Source organism: Patagioenas fasciata, chromosome 6 (assembly GCF_037038585.1).
Source record: "Patagioenas fasciata isolate bPatFas1 chromosome 6, bPatFas1.hap1, whole genome shotgun sequence".
NCBI classification, from domain to species: Eukaryota; Metazoa; Chordata; class Aves; order Columbiformes; family Columbidae; genus Patagioenas; species Patagioenas fasciata.
In genome coordinates, this window is record NC_092525.1 from 23,945,454 (window position 1) to 23,962,220 (window position 16,767).

Below are 16,767 nucleotides of genomic sequence, written 5' to 3' on the forward strand. Positions count from 1 at the left end.
GTCCCCTGGACCAGCACCCTACACTTGTGCCCTGGGGCCACAGTGTGCCTGTGACGGGCGGTGCTGCTCTGTGACACTGTGCTGTGCCGTGCCATGTGTGCCATGCCATGCTAACAAGGTGTCCGGGAGATGTGCCTTCCTCCCTCCCCTTGCCTGCCTGCCGTCGTCACTATCTCTGCTCCCCCAGGGCCTCTCGCCCTCGTCCCCTCACCAAGGTCTCCCGTATCAGGCCTGTCGTCCTGGCTACTTAATCTGGGTTTCTCAGTTACCCCATCTGGAAAAAATGTGTCTAAGAATACCCAGCACAGGCACAGCACTTCCCAGGGTGAGAGGCTGCTGCCTGGCCTGTCTGTGAGTATCCCTGCCCCTGCGACCTCCACCCCACCTGGGCACCATCCCACCAAACCAGCATTTGGTACTGGGCTTCCTCAAATATCAGTCTGCAGCCCCAAAGGACCACAGCAACCAGCTGTAAAACCCGCTGTGGCTGCACTACCTGTCTCTTCCACCAGCCTAACTGCAGTGCTGAGGGATGGGATGGCACCCAGAGGGACCTGAACAAGCTCGAGAAGTGAGGCCATGCAAACCTCATGGGGTTCAACAAGGCCAAGTGCAAGGTCCTGCACCTGAGTCAGGACAACCCCTGGTATCAATACAGGCTGGGGATGAAGGGATTGAGAGCAGCCCTGTGGAGAAGGACTTGGGGGTACTGGTGGACGAAAGATTGGACACGAGCTGGCTATGTGCACTTGCAGCCCAGAAGGCCAATTGTATCTTGGGCTGCATCAAAAGGAGAATGGCAAGCAGGTTGAGGGAGGTGATTCTGCCCCTCTACTGTGCTCTGGTGAGACCCCACCTGGAGTCCTGTGTCCAGCTCTGGAGCACTCAGTACAGGAAAGATATGGACCTGTTGGAGAGGGGCCAGAGCCGGCAACAAAAATGATCAGAGGGCTGGAACAGCCCTGCTGTGAGGACAGGCTCAGATTCCGGGTTGTTCAGCGTTTAGAAGAGAAGGCTCTGGGGACACCTTATTGCAGCCTTTTAGTACTTAAAACAGGCCTGTAAGAAAGATGGGGACAGACTTTTTAGCAGGGCCAGTTGCAGGAGGACAAGGGGTAAAGGTTTTAAGCTAAAGAAAGGGAGATCCAGACTAGACATGAAAAAGAAATTTTTTACAATGAGAGTGGTGAAACACTGGCCCAGGTTGCCCAGGTTGGTGGTGGATGCCCCACCCCTGGAGACATCCCAGGCCAGGCTGGACCGGGCTCTGAGCAGCCTGATCTGGGTGGAGATGGCAGGGGTTGCAATAAATGAGCTTTGAATGTCCCTTCCAGCCCAAACTATTCTATGATTCTACGTGCAGACAGAGTTTGAAAGCATCCCCCTAGGTTCTCCCCTGTCCTTAAAAGAGAGGGCAAGATGGCTCCTGTGTTTGCTCCATTTCTCACATGGATTCTGGGGCTTGGAATCATGGCAATGGGACCTGCTGGTCCTGTGGGTCGGTGCCAGCTCACCCAGGTTGAGGCAAGGTGGCAGCGCTGCCTGGGTGTGCACCGGAGGGGACTGAGCACACAGCTGGTAAAAACAACACAAGTCTTGTTGTTCAACTGCAACCTTTTAATTTTTTTTCCCCAGGAAAGCAGAATCCTGAGCACTCGCATCCTTTGGGCTTTCGGAGATGGGGAACAGAGCAGGGAAGGTTTATCCAGGACAGGGGCTCCGTCGTGCACCTGCCGCTTTGGGGGCCGTGCCGACCCGATCCGTGCCGCTCGTACCGAGCCGGGCAGACGCTCGGCGGGCAGCCCCGCCCCGCTCCCCCCGGGCGGCGGGGCCAGTGGGCGGGGGCCGGGCGGAGCGGGGCGCACGGCGCGGCTCGGCTCGGCTCGGCGCGGCTCAGCTCCGCTCTCCTCTCCCGCCATGGCATCCAAGTGCCCCAAGTGCGACAAGACCGTGTACTTCGGTGAGCGCATCCCCGCGACCCGGCCCCGCATCACCCTCCCGGAGCCGGGGCTCATCCCCGGCTCCCCCGCTCTGTCCTCGGTCGCCCATTCCGGAGACGACTCTTATCCCTGGCTCTCCCTTCCCCAAGCCTCGGTGTGTCCCCCGGTCCCCTCCTCCTCCCCGGTGCCTGGGTGTGTCCCCGGCTGCGCCGTCCCCGAGCCCGGCGCACCTCCGGCGAGGTGCACCCATCACCCAGAGCCCGGCCCGGCAGCAGCTGCCTCTCCCCCGGGGTTCCCTCTCGCAGTGGCTCTATCCCCCCGCGACGCCCACCCCTGGGTTGTGCTGGAGGATGCTGCCGGCTTGCCTTGGGGTGGGGAACAAAAGTGGTGTGGGTGGCAGGGGGGTTCCAGGCACCTTCCCCTTTTTGCTGGCATGAGGAGGTGAAGCAAAGGGTGAGGAGCTGTGGTTGGGGTTTGTGCCTACAGCTTGTTTTGGTGCTGGGGGGGTATCCGTGTTCCCCTGTGCCCACTGGCCTGGGTCATAGGGGAGCCTGGCCTCTCTAATGTGGATGGATGCTGGGCTGGGATGTGCAGTCCCAGGGCGGGCAGGGGCTCCCAGGAGCCGGGGGGCGGGTCTCTTGGTGTGGAGGAGCAGGTAGTTGCAGGTGCAAACAAAACCTCCTCTCAGCTAATTTGTTCCCATTCCCTGCAAACCTTGCTCCAGGTGTGTTGTTCATCCCTCCCCATCTCGTCTCTCACCCAGCCCTCTGCAGGCTGTTCCTGAGTGGGTGAGCTAATGAATGGTTTGGGGTTTCTATGCGACTTTTTCAAAGCCAGCGTCTGGGCTTAGAGGTCCATCTCAGCATGCCCGGGCCAGCTTTGGGCACCAGCGAGTCCCTGCAGGTCTCTGAGATCCGTGTTTGGGGTTGTGGCTGGTCAGGATCTCTGGGAATCAGAGCTAAGGTGTCTCCCGTCAGGCACCCTGGGGTAAGCGCCACCACCCAGGTTGCATAAAATGCCAGGGGTGGAGGTGAAAGCAAGGGATGATCCCCAGCCCTGATGCTTCACCACCGCTTGTCGTGGAGCTTGCCCCAACCCGCTTCTCCCCTACATGGTGGTGCCCAGCTGGGAGACCCTGGGGAGCGACCTGACCCCCGGCCTCGGGGCTGCACTGCAGGCTTGGAGGGCTCTGGGGATAGCTCAGGCACTCCAGCCTGAGCTGCCTCCTGGAACCTGCTGATGATGGGATCCAGCTGTCCCGGTGCTGCTGCCGGCACCCCTCCCTGCCCGTCTCCCTCCGATGCTCCAGGGTCCAGCCCCTGCTGCCTCAGCATGTTTGTTTGGTGGAGAAATACCAAAGGGTCGTGATGGTGCCTGAGCATTTGAGGCATCAGTGCTTTCATTCCTTTCCGGCCATCTCCAAGTAAACACAGAGAAATAGGAATTTGCTGTCTTCCTCCTTTAAATAAACCTATTTGTGTGGGGGTGGGAAGGGCTCGGCCCCTTGGATGTCTTTCCTTGTGTGAATCTTTTCCTTTTTAAGCAGAAAATAGTGTGTCTGTCCGGCCAGCTGGGCACTGGCCCGGGGTCAGAGTTCCTCCTCTCGCCCTGGGAATGAGCCTGCCCTGTGCGGGGGGGGCCAGGACTGGGCTTGGGGACCTCTGTCTTGCTGCCTGAGGGGGCCGGGCTGTGCCAGGAGGTGAAGCCCCAGCCATGCCCATACTCTTTCTCTCTCCCCATGTGCTGGAGGACTTGTGGGTCTCTTAGGGTCATGGGCTGGGGAGGTAGGGTGCTGTACCCCATGTCCCCAGCTGCTTGTTGGCGCTCTCAGCACCCAGGTGGGTTTCTGTAGGTGTAGGGATCCATGTCAAGGTCTCTGCTGCTCCTTGGCTTCCCTATTTCTGCCACCCCAGGGGATGCCTTGCCCTGCACACAGGGAGGAGGCAGGTGCCTGACAGCAGGGACCCCGTAGCCACCACTGCCCCTAAGAGAGATCAGGGACTGAGTCAAAACAGGAGCGAGCCCAAAACTTCTCTACTAGGAGTTAAGATAGGCTGGAGCGTGTCCTTGCTGATGCCTTGAGCTTTTCCTTGAGGGATCCACCCAAGTGCTGGCAGAATAAACCCGGGTCCGTTTATTTAACGCATAGAAACTGGATGCAATCTCTGTGCCGCCTTTCCGGGACGTGGCTCCTGGGTTTCCTCCCAACATACTGCGTGGTTTGGTGGCGAGGTGATGGGAGTGCTGCACCCAGGGCTGGATAACGCTTGTGAATTCCTCAACCGGCCCAAAGCTGAACGGGGAGGCGATTCATAAAGCCCTGCTTGTTCAGGAGCGTTCCTCGCCTGTGCTGAATGAACACTGGCAACTATAACTTCTCGAATGCTTGGGATTGCAGTCGTGGGTCATGTGTGAGAAATGCCACTGCGTCCTGTTCCCGGCCCTGCGTGGTGCTGGAGCGGCTGACCAACACCAACTGTCGTGGGTACCGATGGAAAACTCATTTCCAACCTGCCTGTTGCTTCATGCTCCCTGGAAAAATCCAGCGGGCTCCTCCCTGCACAGTCAGGAGGATGTGGGTGTTTCCTGAGCTACAGAATGAGCTTTTTTCCTTTAAAAAGCACAAGGAAATATAAAAATAGTTTTCTGGCCTTTTTTTTTTTTCCCCAAGCAGGCTGAGGTCTGTGACATTGTTTCCAGGAGCAGCCGGGGCTAACTTTCCCGCTTCGGGGAGGCTGGAGGGAAGACGTGAATGTTTACCCGGCAGAGCAGCGCTGCCGGCGGCTGCAGGGGTCGGTTCCCATCCCGTGCGGGCAGGTGGCAGCGGGTTGGGGTTGAGTTATCTCTTCTGGCAGGAAGCGCTGGAAAGGACCAGAGTTGCGTGAAACCAAGCAGCCACGCATTTCCCCAGCTCCCTTTTGCATCACTAGCCTTAAATGAGTTTTGCAGGGTCGCTGGGAGCCCTGGCCAAGCCTTTCCACCTCCTCTCCTCTGTTCCCAGTGCACAGTGGGGGAGTGCAGCGGTGGGGAGGTTTCCTGTTTTCCCATCCCAAGCGTGGTCCATGCAGAAGCCCCAGGGATGTGGCAAGCACACGTGCAGCGGGGTCCTTCGGCAGAGAGCTGTCTGCATGTGCTGGGCTGTCTGAGGGCTGGTGGGAGGCCGCTGTGCTGTTTGTTTGGGAAGGGGCATCCTAAAAGCACATGGGAGCCACCTGGTAGCCCTGGGGCTTGTCCTGGCTGTGTCTACAGCTGGAGCAGAAAAGATGCTCTCTGGGGATGGTTTGCTGGTGCAGTGCCAGAGGGGGACTAAGGACACAGACAAATCCAGCTGGGAAGCAAGGAGGGTCCCGCATCGAGCGCCTGATGCTGCTGTCAGGCGGACATTCTAAGTGTGCTGGAGGAGAGGGGTGCAGCAAGGTGTGGGGTGCTGTCCCTGCAGAGCACTGTGCCAACAGGTTAACCCTGCAGAAATTCAAGCTGCAGAAGCCACTCTGCAATTAATAAGTAACCGCTGTCCTTGGCTCTGGGCACTGGCTGTAGGGAGATAGTGACCTGCCAGCGGCCGGGCAGAGGGGCAGGAGGGCTTTATTTCAACTATAGTCATCCCTAACAAAGGAAGCGGCTCTTCAAGTGCAGCCATCATAGCAGTCAGCATGTCAACATCGGCACGGTCCCAGGCTTGCCAGCATGAAGGCTGACTGGGCTATGTGGGTAATGCCTGCTCCGGTGTCTTGGTGCTGCTCTCAGAGCGTGCGCGGACCTTGCAGAACAGTAACTAAGGATGCACCAGTTCCCTGCTCCTTGAGCAGGGCCTTGCCGGGGGGGATGCTTCCGCGGGAAGCTGAAGGATGGGCTGATTAGCATTAGCTTTTCCCTCAGGAAAATAGCGCGAGCTATAGAAAATTACCTGTGGGAGGGTGGGACAAGACGCTGTGAGGTCTCAGTCCCTTCGCTCTTGTGCGCTGCGAGGTACATGCTTTGCTGTAGCTGCTGGGGCTTCTGCACGGTGTGGTGCTGGCATCTCGTGTGCATGTTCGTGGGCAGTTCCCTGCCCTGCAGGGAGCTTGGGCTCAGCTACTGTGGGACACAGGGATCTGCAGGGCTTGTGCCAGGTGTTTATGCTGACAGGCCTGATGTCCGACTCTCCCTGTTGCCACCAGCCTGCAGCACTGACGCTGGTCCTGGGACTGTGGTGCTGGTGGCTTGGGTCTGGCAGGCAGCTCTCTGGTGTCTGGTTTGTGGACTTCTGCACCCATGTCTCAGGTCCCAGGCAGGTCTTGGGCAGAGCTCCTTGTGCTCCCATCCTCCCTTCCTGTCCCTGGTAGGAGTACAAGGATGGGGAGAGGTGAGGTGATGAGACTGGAAAGCAAAAGCAAGGAAAGGCGGAGCAGGAACACCCAAGGGAGAAGTAATGGAAAATCTGTTGCTGCAATGTTGCAGTCACATATGGATCCTGGAGCATGTGCTGTGGTGCCACTTTTGGCTGTGGTTGGGTGGCTGTGCCCATCGCTCCTGCCAGTGGGCTGGGAGACGCTGGAGCAAGCAGGGAGGGGATAATGGGGACAGGTCCTGGCATGATGGTGGAAGGGCTCTCCCACCAGCCTGCTGTGTTCTTGCTGGTGGGGAACGCTGGTGCTCTGGTCCCCAGGGAGGTCCCAAGCATCTTCTCCTGCTGCCAGCTCTGTTCACACTGTGTTTCCCACTGGTTGTGCCTTCAGGGGCTGGAGGGAAACTCAGACAGGTTTGGCTGCTCCAGCAGCTCTTTGAGTCCTGCTCTTGCTGACACCAGTCAGAAGACTGTCTCGTCCTCCCTGCACTGCCTGCTGGAGATGTTATCTCAGCGGGCAGGAGGAATACCATGTTCTGGACCAGCAATTACCCATTTTTCTCATGTGCTTGTTCGTGTCCCGGTTCCCCACTGGCCTTCAACACCTTGCATAGGTGTCTGCACCCCAGCAAGAAAGCAGCTAATTTCTTGGACTCAGCCCTGGCTGAACCCAGTGCCCAGCAAGAAACGCTGCTCATCCTCTCCCAGCACAGCCACGGTGGAGCTGCCTGGCCTCGGAGCTGGAGGGGCGCATCCCGTGCGGACAGTGCCTGATGAAGTACAGCAGCCCCGTGGAAAATGGAGAGGGATTTGCTGGAGTCTGCCCTGGTCCTGTGAACCAGAGCGGGAGGTTTGAGGTTCAGGGCCAGGAAGTGCCTGCAGTAGGTGAGGTTTTGTCGGCGGGGAGCGGCGGGATGGCCAGGAGCCATGCTGTGCATTAGGGCTGTGGCTGGAAATCAAACAGGGCTCGCTCATGCCCGAGGGGCTCAGCTGTGTAGGGACTTGGGTCTGGGGAAGACCTTGCCGCTCTGCTGGGCTGGAAGTGAAGCCCTGGCAAGCGGGACCCCCTCCTGTGGTATTCCTTCTTTTCCCCCGGGAGGGGAAGGCTCCACTCCCTGGCGAGGCAGTACTGAGCTGGCTTTGTTGTGCACTTGGAGAGAGCCCAGCGAGCAAGCGGGTCAGGGCCAGAAGGCTTGCCTTGCTGCGGCAAAGCTAAATATATACGTCTTGGCCACAAAATCACAGCGTGGTGTAACCGTCGGCCCTGGCTGCGTAACAGGGGAAAGGAGCTGCCTGGCCATGCCCGAGGAGGGCAGAAGGGAATGGTGTGGGGGACACGGGGAGGCAGCGCAGATCATTCCAAGAGGCTGGCTGGGCACCGTGGCTGGTGGCAGAGCCATGCATGGCTGGTGGGACATCCTCAGGCTGCCCCTCTGCCTTTTCCATCTCCCAGCCATGCTGCAAGGGGCTTGGGACCAGACAAGCCTGCCAGCTGCCGGGACTCTCGACTTTGTTTCCAGCCATTTACCAAGCTTCTTTCCCTGCACTCGTCTCTCTTATTTATTCCTTTGTGCCTGTGACTGCTTTGAAGCACATCTGCAGTTGGTTTGGCAGCATCCCTCTCCTTCAGTGTTGTCTGTCACTGAGTCCCTGGGGGATTTGGCATCTTTATCACCAGACTGGGCTTTGTCAGCCCTTCCCTGTGTCCTCCCAGGCTGTGGTGGGATGGATGGGGCACAGCCCAGCCCTTTGCAGAGATGCGGCTGCAGCTATGGTTGCTTTTGCTGAATAAGCCTCCGGCTGGAAGCAGCGCTGACGTCAGGCCATGGAAATACCTGTGTGAGGGTTTGGAGCCAGCTCGGCATGCCCCTAGCGCTGGGGCTGGGAGGAGGGATGCTCCCTTCCCACCCCTAGAAGGTTCACCCACCCCTGGTCCATGCCAGCTGCCTTGCCTGGGCATGGTGGATAATTAAGGGATGAGCCGTGTTTTCTCTGGGGTGGGGCTGCCACAGAGCCTTGGGGAGCAGACTGCGGGGAGCAAACCACCTCAGCAGCCCCCTCGAGTTCTTTCCTGTTCCTGGCCTCTGATTACTCTGGCTATAGTGGTGATGCTTGTCAGCATGGGTTGCCCCCACTGCACAGTGCAAATCCACCCCACAGCTACATCCAGCAGCTGACCAGGTACCTGGCCATGCCTCCGCCTCTCCTCCTTGGGGGCATTTCACCTTTGCGATAGGTTTGCTATTGAGGTACCAGGTAACCTTGGGCAGACAAACCCTGAGTCATGCACATTTGGCAGAGGCCAAATTGCTGCAGCCAAGTACCCTTAACTCTGCCCGTCCCAGCATGTGCTGCACGGCCAGTTTAGCTTTGGAGGGCTTGAGGGGGGCATCTGGCCACAGTCTGAGCATGTGAATGTGGGATTCAGCAAGCAGGGCAGGACGTGTATGTGCTCGGTGTGATGCTGAGAGGATGAAGGCACTGGTCCATCCTTTCCTGGTGTGGCAGGGCATGGCATTTGGTGGCAGTGGCTGGGTGTGTGGTGACGTCTGGGTGAGCAAAGTCTGCTCCGAGGCTCTGTGCCATCCCATACTCCCCAGACAGAGCTGCTCAAAGCCCCAGTGCTGCTTCACTCCTGACTGCCCTTGCAGTGCTGATGATGGAGTGTCCCCTCCAAGTCGGGAGGTGTGGAGCAGGGCTTCCCCCAGCAGCTGCCTGGGGGGTGTCTGCTGGATTGGAAGGACGTGGCCAGAGACATGTCCCCTGGAGCTGATGCAGCAGTGGAGCAGAGGTGGCTGGGTGATGTGAAATCTGGGTGCTGGTATTTTCCCTTGCAGTGATTTATGGGCAGCACAGCCATGGGCGGGACCTGCTGCCCTGGACACAGGCTGGGGTGGCTCCAAGCTGCTTCCTCTCCGCAGTGCGAACAATGCAGCCTGGAGAGTCATCCTGGCTGTGCTGGCCCCAGCCGTGGCCCCCCTGGGAGCCCTTGTTTACAGCCAAAGGATGCCTGACCAACCTCTGCATGGCATTTCAGCCTGCAGGCAAGGGGCATCCTCTGTGGTTCCCGGGCTGTCCCCATGCCCTGGGAGCAGGAAGGTGCACTGGGCCACCTCCTCCCTCCTGCCCTGTCCCCTGCCAGGCACTGCAGGTGCTGGTGAGGTCTCTCTTGCTCTGTGTGGCCTTGGCGGGGGCTGCATTCATCAGGGAGCAGCAGGGATTTACAGCTTCTTGAAATCTTATGGAACGGGGGAAATTGGGGGGGCATGTCATGTCACGGGGACAGGAAGGAGCTGATGTGGGCTGTGGCCGGCTGTAATTGCAATGGCCTCTGGAAAACATCCGCTGGGAGCTTCCTCCTTGCTTTGTACCTGGGGCCGCAATGGCGCTGGGCCGGCATGATGGGGGGAGCCAGGGTTGACGCAGCCAAAGTGCAGCCTGGCCTGGCTGTGCATCCACTGTGACAAAGCCGAGCGGCTCTTTGGCCCCGAGCCCCTGGCTCCACTTGCAGCTTGTCACGCTCCGTTTCCCTCCCCAGTCGTGCTGGGGAGGCACCCGTTCCTGCAGGGAGTGGGGCGGGGGGATGCAGGGCTTCTGCAACAGCCCCAGGGCAGTGGGACCTCTGTGTCCTCACTTTTGGGGAGCACTTGCAGAGCTGGGGCTGTGTGCCCCAGGGGTTTGGTCCAACAGCCTGGACGTGAGAGTGACATCATCAGGAGGTGAGTGTGGAGCTGCTTCCAGCTGGTGCTGGTCCTCCAAGCACATTCTCCATGTGCTTACTCAGAGATGCTATTGGGGATCTCCCTTGCACCCTGGTGCAATGGCTCTACCTCTCCCCGGCTGCACTGCCCTCCTCTGCTGCTGGCCACCCAGCTTTGCACTGGGGCTGAGTTTTTGGGTGGTGATGGCAGTTGTTTCAGCTAATCTCGGCCCTGTGGCCTGCCCCGGACACAGCTGTTTGCCTTGGGAGGAGCATGGCTCTGGGAGCCAGGACCTGCCCTTAGGGAGCTCTTGACCCTCATCTTGGCCTGATGAAAACAGGTGACATTTGCTGAGGTCCTTGGGGGTAAAAAGGCCTGGGAAAAGCCACTGTTGCAGAGGAGGTCTTCTTGTAGAGCAGGGCTAGGCTCCAGTTGCACTTTTATTTGCTTGTTAAATATTTTATTTGGCTCTTCTGATTTGATTTTACGGTGGCTTTAACAGGATCATGCTGTTTTCCAGCTGTCTCCGCACATGTGCAAGAAAGAGGGAGGGTGAACGGGAATTGTCAGGGGGCACAGGGCAGCACCCGGCCCCCCAGGACCTGGAGGGCAGTGGGAACAGCATGATATCGGTGGTGCAGGACGAGGACCGGCAGGCAGCCTGTGCTACCTCCCGGGATGCTCCTGGAGATGTACAGCTCAGGGCCAGCCAGAGGAAGTGCATTCGTGTAACCCATCTCAAAGCACGTTTCTTACCTGAGTTCACCCACTGATGCTCTGAAACTGTTTTCAGTGTTTTCAGTGCCGGCAGCGAGTTGCTCCACAGGTTGGTGGCACCCCGGGGCAATGCAGGGATGGTGCCCGCCTACACCTACCCGTCACACCTGCCCCCAGCCTGGGGGAGAAGGAGGCAATCACACACCCAAGAGACTAATGTTTTCCAGGGCCAAACATCCACCCTTGGCAACACTGGAGGCTGTCTACTGTCCCATCCTCCCGGCTGCAGGCAGGCGGGTGTCGCAGGGGCAGCGCGGGGGCTGGAGCTGCGGCTGAGGCTCCCCAGGGAGCCCAGAGGCTGGGTGTGTGAGGGGAGGCATGACGGAACGGGTGGGGTGGGCATGGTAACACCAAATATTTGAATGGGAGCAGGGTCATTCCGGGTAACATGGTGGGTAAAAATAGATGTAGGGAGTAGAAAAGAAAATGTTGCCATTGCTGGACTGGTGCGTGGGAAAGGGCGTCTGTGCATTGGCAGAGCTGGTGCTGGGGGGGTCAGAGGCTGGGGGGGCCCATGTCTGTGACCGCCCATGTCTGTGGCCTGAACAGCCCTGGGTACCCTGTGGCTGCAGAGTGGTCCCTGCAGCATGACTGGTTTGCACAGTGTGTCGATGAACAGTCACCCTCAAGTGCAACCCCCCACGGTGCCCAGAGTTTGGCTTCCCCAGGGGTTTCAGCAGGTGCTGGGCAGTCACTCACCTCTCTCTCTGTTCCCTGCAGCCGAGAAGGTCTCCTCCCTGGGCAAGGACTGGCACAAGTTCTGCCTGAAGTGTGAGCGCTGCAACAAGACCCTGACCCCGGGCGGGCACGCCGAGGTGAGAGCCGCGGGGGCAGATGGGGTGGGGGAGCTGTGCTGCCATGCCGGGGTGGCCTGGTGGTCTATCTGGCACGCCAGGGATGGGCAGTCCCAGGAACTGGTCTGCGGGGGGTACCTGATGCTGTGCCGATGGGCTGTCCCTGCAGCATACAAGCCCAGGAGCACACACTGTGGCTTCAAATGCTGCTGCTGTGACCCGTGGTGCCTGAGAGCTCTCGTGCACGGTCCCGGGCAGACACAGGGTGGTGCTGGCACCACGTGCGATGTTGTTGCTGTGCCACCCCAGCGTGGGTCCCCAGGCAGCCTGCGGCAAGCCCTGGCAAGCACTTGAAGCAGCTCTGTGCACCAGGCAGGCAGGCTTGTTTGGGCATCACGCTGGCTTTGAAGATGTGTGTGTGCCAAGAACATGCACCAGAGTGTGGTTAAAAACACTAAAAAATTGGGATGCGTGGGTTGCTATGGCGATGCTAGCTTGGCACTGGTGCTTTTGGTGCCTGGGAGTGCCATGCCACTGCAGCTGCTCGGCACTCAAGCTCTGCCGGGGTGCTGAGGCATGGGAGCAACTGTGTTTTTCTTGTGTGATGTCCCAGCGTTGACACTTGGTGCCCTGGGCTTTGCACAGCGCCTGTCATGCCAGAGTGTCACCAGCTCTTTAACACAGTGTTAGCAGGCGGCACAGCTGGGGAGAGGGTGGCGGTGGCAGGGACAGCAACACCGGCTGCCACCAGCCTGTCGGGGAGTGGGGCTGGTCCTGCTGAGGAGGATAGTGCTGTGCGGGTTGTTCTGTGTTTTGGGCCGGGTTAAGTCCTGGGGATTTGCTGCTTCTCCATATAAGGCCAGATTCTGCCCTCATGGAGGGTGGCAGCCAAGCCCCCATGGATTGCACCAACAGCAGGATTTGGCCCATCCCTGCTTTTTCTCTCTCCTTTCAAGCCAGCGTGTCTGGTTGGGTTGGAAAGGTGTCGCGGGGAGACCAGCTAAATGTTTACCCTCCCCTCTGGCATGGTAATGCTGCGAGCACACTGATACTTATGCCCAGCGATATTTTGCAGCTGCCTACTGCTAGCTTGCTCCCCCAGCCCTCACCTTCGGCATGGCTTGGGTGGCGAGAGAGGGGACATTGCTCCTGCTCCGCTACCGCCCTGCTCGCCTTGGGCAAGACATCCTTGCCTCGCAGCAGAGGCGATGGAGGGCAGTAGCACGGGCTACAAAGCCAGGCTGAAGTGCTGAACAATGGGGTGGGATTGTGCCTGAGGACGGGGTCCCAGTGGGTTTTCCATGCTGGACGGCATGCATGGCAGCCTCGCTGGCGTCCCGCCCCAGCCACAGATGCTCTTTCTTTCCTCTTGGACTCGGTTCCCACTGGCCCATGAGAAATGGCTGTGGGGAGCTTGGGGGCTTATCACCTGTTTTATGCCTTCCTGCGATAATTGCCCCAGGCCGATAGCAGGACCGATAGCAGCTGGGCTGGGACCAGTGCCTGTGTGAGGCCTTTGATCTTGGGCCAAGACGAGGGGGAGGTGAAGCTGGGTGGAAGCCATGGTGCTCTGTGTGCCTAATAACAACCTCACTGTGCACAGGATGTTTAATGGGCAAAGAGGTGGTGCATGGGGACCCAGTGGCACATTGCTGAGCTGGGGCTTGGAGATGCCTCTCAGCTGGAGTGCCACAGGGTGCTGGGTCTCCAGCCCTGTGGTATGGCATGGGCACAACAGTTGGAGCGTTTGATGCAGGTGAAATCCTCGAGTGCTGAGGTTGGGTTGGGCTGCTGCTGCTGGACCCGCAAGCTGGTACATTTTGGGGTGTAGGCATTGCCATGGTGGTCTCTGAACACCTGTGAGGATGGAAGCGATCACCAGGGAACCATGGTCGCTGCTCAGCATCCTAACACTCCCCTCTCTCCCCAGCATGATGGGAAGCCCTTCTGCCACAAGCCCTGCTATGCCACGCTCTTCGGCCCCAAAGGTATGTCCATGCTCCGCCTGTGCGGCCATGCCCAGGGCTGCAGGAGGGGCCAGGTCCCCCCCATCCCTGCTGGTGGGGAGCTATGGCCCCAAAAGCACCCCAGGAGCCAGGTTAGCGTGTGCCAAGCACCAAAGCCAGCGCTTTGCAGTCCCAGCCCTCCCACCCCACTTGTGCCAAGGGAGAGGAGAGCTGCTGGAGGGAGGGATCTGTCCTGACAGTTGTCTTTCTTTTTTTTTTTTGTATTTAAAAAAACAAATTCACATTCAGACAGAAGGTGGAGTCACTCTCCTATCCCAGATGTGGCTGGAGAGAGCCTGGGTCGGGAGAAAGCAAACAAGGGCTGAGGTGCAGCGGTGTCTGCGGTGACCCATGGCTCAGTGGGGCTGGGGGGAGGATGGAGACCCTGAGCGCTCCCAGACCACCACATCCTCTCTATGCCCCACTGCAGGGGTGAACATTGGTGGCGCTGGATCCTACATCTATGAGCAACCGCAGATCGAGGGGCAAACCGCTCCGGGACCCATCGAGCACCCGGTGAAGGTGGAGGAGAGGAAGGCGAACGCTGCGCCTCCCAAGGGACCCAGCAAAGGTGCGAGACAGGGTGGGATGGGCAGCCTGGACCTCAGCTGTTTTGTTCAGCTGGTCCAGGGCATTTGATGATGGTGTGGGGTGCAGGGTGTGTGCGTGGGTTCCTCTGTATCTGTGTGTCTTGGCTGAGATGTCCCTCTACTTCCTCTGCCCTCTCTTCTTCCAGCCTCCAGTGTCACCACCTTCACCGGGGAGCCCAACATGTGCCCACGCTGTGGCAAGAGAGTCTACTTTGGTAAGGTGGCAAGTGCATGTCCCAGGGTGGCACGTCCCTGTGGCATTTGGCCTCTGTGCAGGACCCCTGGGGCAGGCTGAGGGGATGTTCAGCTTGAAGGTGGGACTAGAGGCACAGGGGAATGTGCTTGAGCAGCCTGCAGGGCTCCTGGAGGAGCTCCTGGGTTGGGGCTGGGCAGCCTCAGGCTTCATCTGTGTTATGTCCCCTGATGTCACCTCCCGAGGGGGTGGTGTTGGCTTAATAGCTGTTCTTGGCCAACTTCTCTGAGGCAGCAGAGGGGTGGGTGGGTGCACAGGGGCAGAGGTGATGTCCCCAGGGGGTACTCCAGCTGTTTTGGTGGCCTGTAGGCTTCCTCCTTCAGCCAGGGGCTTGCTCCCCTTGATATGTGGGCAGAGAGGCCAGTGTGACCTTCTCTCCTTGTCCCCACTCCAGCTGAGAAGGTGACTTCTCTAGGGAAGGACTGGCACCGTCCCTGCCTACGCTGTGAGCGCTGCAGCAAGACGCTGACCCCGGGGGGCCATGCCGAGGTAAGGATGTCCCAGCCCTGAGAACCATGGGCAGCACGCATGGGGGATGCTGGCATGGCGTCTCCTGGCTGAGCTGTGTCACGCTGCAGTGGTTGGACAGCCCCTGCCTTTGCAAGAGAGCAGGGCAGGGCTGTCAGGAGCAGTTCCCACAGCCCAGGGGTGTCTGCAGGGGCTGAGCAGAGCAGGAGAGGTGCCCAGCTGGAGGGATGTGTCCTGGGGACTGGCCTTTCCCCAGCCCCCCCTGGTGACATGCTTCTCTCTGTCTCCCACACAGCACGATGGACAGCCGTACTGCCACAAGCCCTGCTACGGAATCCTCTTCGGGCCAAAAGGTGAGTGCCCGGGGCACAAGCCCCATCCATGCTGATGCCACTGCCCAGAGGGGACCTCTCCCTGGAGCGTGCCACCTTCCCACCTGGGTGCTCACCCTCCTGCATCTCCTCCTGTGCAGGCGTCAACACCGGAGCTGTGGGAAGCTACATCTATGACAAAGACCCTGAGGCGAAGAATCAGCCCTAGACGGTGACCCCCTGCCCAGCGCCTGCTCTGTGCCCCTGTACTAACCTCCTGCTCGCAGCCGGAGCAGACCCTCACCAGGCTGGCCACGGAGCTGTGCTCTCTCTACTGTCCCTACTCAGGGCAGGACAGCCCTGCCCCCCGGTTATATATCATAGTCTCTACTATAAGCTTCAATGTTTAAAGGCAAAGGTAAAAGGTATCTCTGGTGGTTCCCAATCTGCTCTGCCCTCAACAGCCCTCTCACCAACCCTCTCAAGCACAGGAGGCAAAGGGGCAAGTCTGGGGATGTCACTGTGTGCAGGGGACAGCAGGTGGCACCTGAGGGGCTGAAAGCAGGGGGAAGGTGGTGGCAGGAGTCCCACTGTGGGAGGGTGCTCCCTGCTGCCTCTCACACGGAGGGCACACCCAGCCCTGTTCCTCACCACCCACTGGGGACGTGTGGGTCCCCTGAGGGCTCTGGCACATCTGACAGTGCTGCCCTTCTCCTGGCCCTTCCCAGGCTCCATGTCCTGGCTCTCACTCTCCCCAGGGCTCATGGTTGACCCCAGCTGATGTTGGGGTTGCAGGCTCTGGCACCTCCCTGCATCCCCATCCTTGCATCCCCAGGACATCCCTCTACATGCACCCAGGCAGGTGCCCAACCTGCTCTGCTGGCTGGTTTGGGTTGGTGGTCCCGCACAGCCTGGTCCCCCATGGCAACAGAGTCTGTGCTGGGGGGCACCCAGCATCTGCAGCCCCAGGGGAGTGGGCTGCTCCCCACCTGCGGAGGGCAGAGCACATTGAGTTGGTGGCTCTGCAGCGGGATGCCTGCCTGCTTCCCAGAGATGGAGGTTTCTCTTTGTTGTTGTTTATTTATAAGCAGTTGTAAATGTGCCCCTTGCTTTGGAGAATGACACGTGCCCCCAGTCTCACCCATCCCCCCTGTGCACACCCAGCCCCACTGCTGCCCAGGAGGCTGGGGAGGGGTTGGTGCAGGGGACCTGCCAGGGCAGTGAGCCCTGGGGTGCCAGCACCCCCGCTCTCTCTGGGCTCCCTGCGCCGCGGCGGGACTGACTTTTGTTATTTGCTGACAATAAAGGTTTTCAGAAATGTGATGTGCAGCTCAGCTGTGAGTGGAGGTAAGAGAAGCTGTGTGCACTGCACAGCATCCCTCTGGTCCCAGGACAGTGTGGGGACCCTGACACAATGGTCCTGCTCCAGCTGGCTCCTCCTCGGGCAAGACAGAGCAGCCTCAACCCCAGCCAAGCCCAAGATGCCCAAGCCAGAGCTGCTTTTGGTGCAGCACAAGCCATGGCTGCTCCCTGGGTTGTGAACAGGACAGGCTTGTAGGAGGCTGTTCTGGCTCTACAGATGGGATGGGATGGGGCAGGA

General features: G+C 59.4%; 1 protein-coding gene across 1 annotated transcript; it reads left to right on the forward strand.

Moving 5' to 3' along the window:
• The first annotated feature begins 1,835 nt into the window (after positions 1 to 1,835).
• On the forward strand, positions 1,836 to 16,490 carry CRIP2 (cysteine rich protein 2). The gene is made up of 8 exons (XM_065842041.2): positions 1,836 to 1,960; positions 11,466 to 11,560; positions 13,470 to 13,527; positions 13,976 to 14,116; positions 14,282 to 14,350; positions 14,783 to 14,877; positions 15,152 to 15,209; positions 15,329 to 16,490. The coding sequence occupies exons 1-8, from the start codon at positions 1,918 to 1,920 to the stop codon at positions 15,394 to 15,396; spliced, it is 627 nt and encodes a 208-aa protein (XP_065698113.1). The 5' UTR covers positions 1,836 to 1,917; the 3' UTR covers positions 15,397 to 16,490.
• The last annotated feature ends 277 nt before the right edge of the window (positions 16,491 to 16,767 follow it).

Excerpts from the sequence above, each read along its gene's own strand:
- CRIP2 (XM_065842041.2), top strand. The coding sequence starts at position 1,918 with ATGGCATCCAAGTGCCCCAAGTGCGACAAGACCGTGTACTTCG. Across the intron at positions 11,561-13,469 it reads CCCCGGGCGGGCACGCCGAG|CATGATGGGAAGCCCTTCTG; the intron begins GTGAGAGCCGCG and ends CTCTCTCCCCAG. Across the intron at positions 13,528-13,975 it reads CACGCTCTTCGGCCCCAAAG|GGGTGAACATTGGTGGCGCT; the intron begins GTATGTCCATGC and ends GCCCCACTGCAG.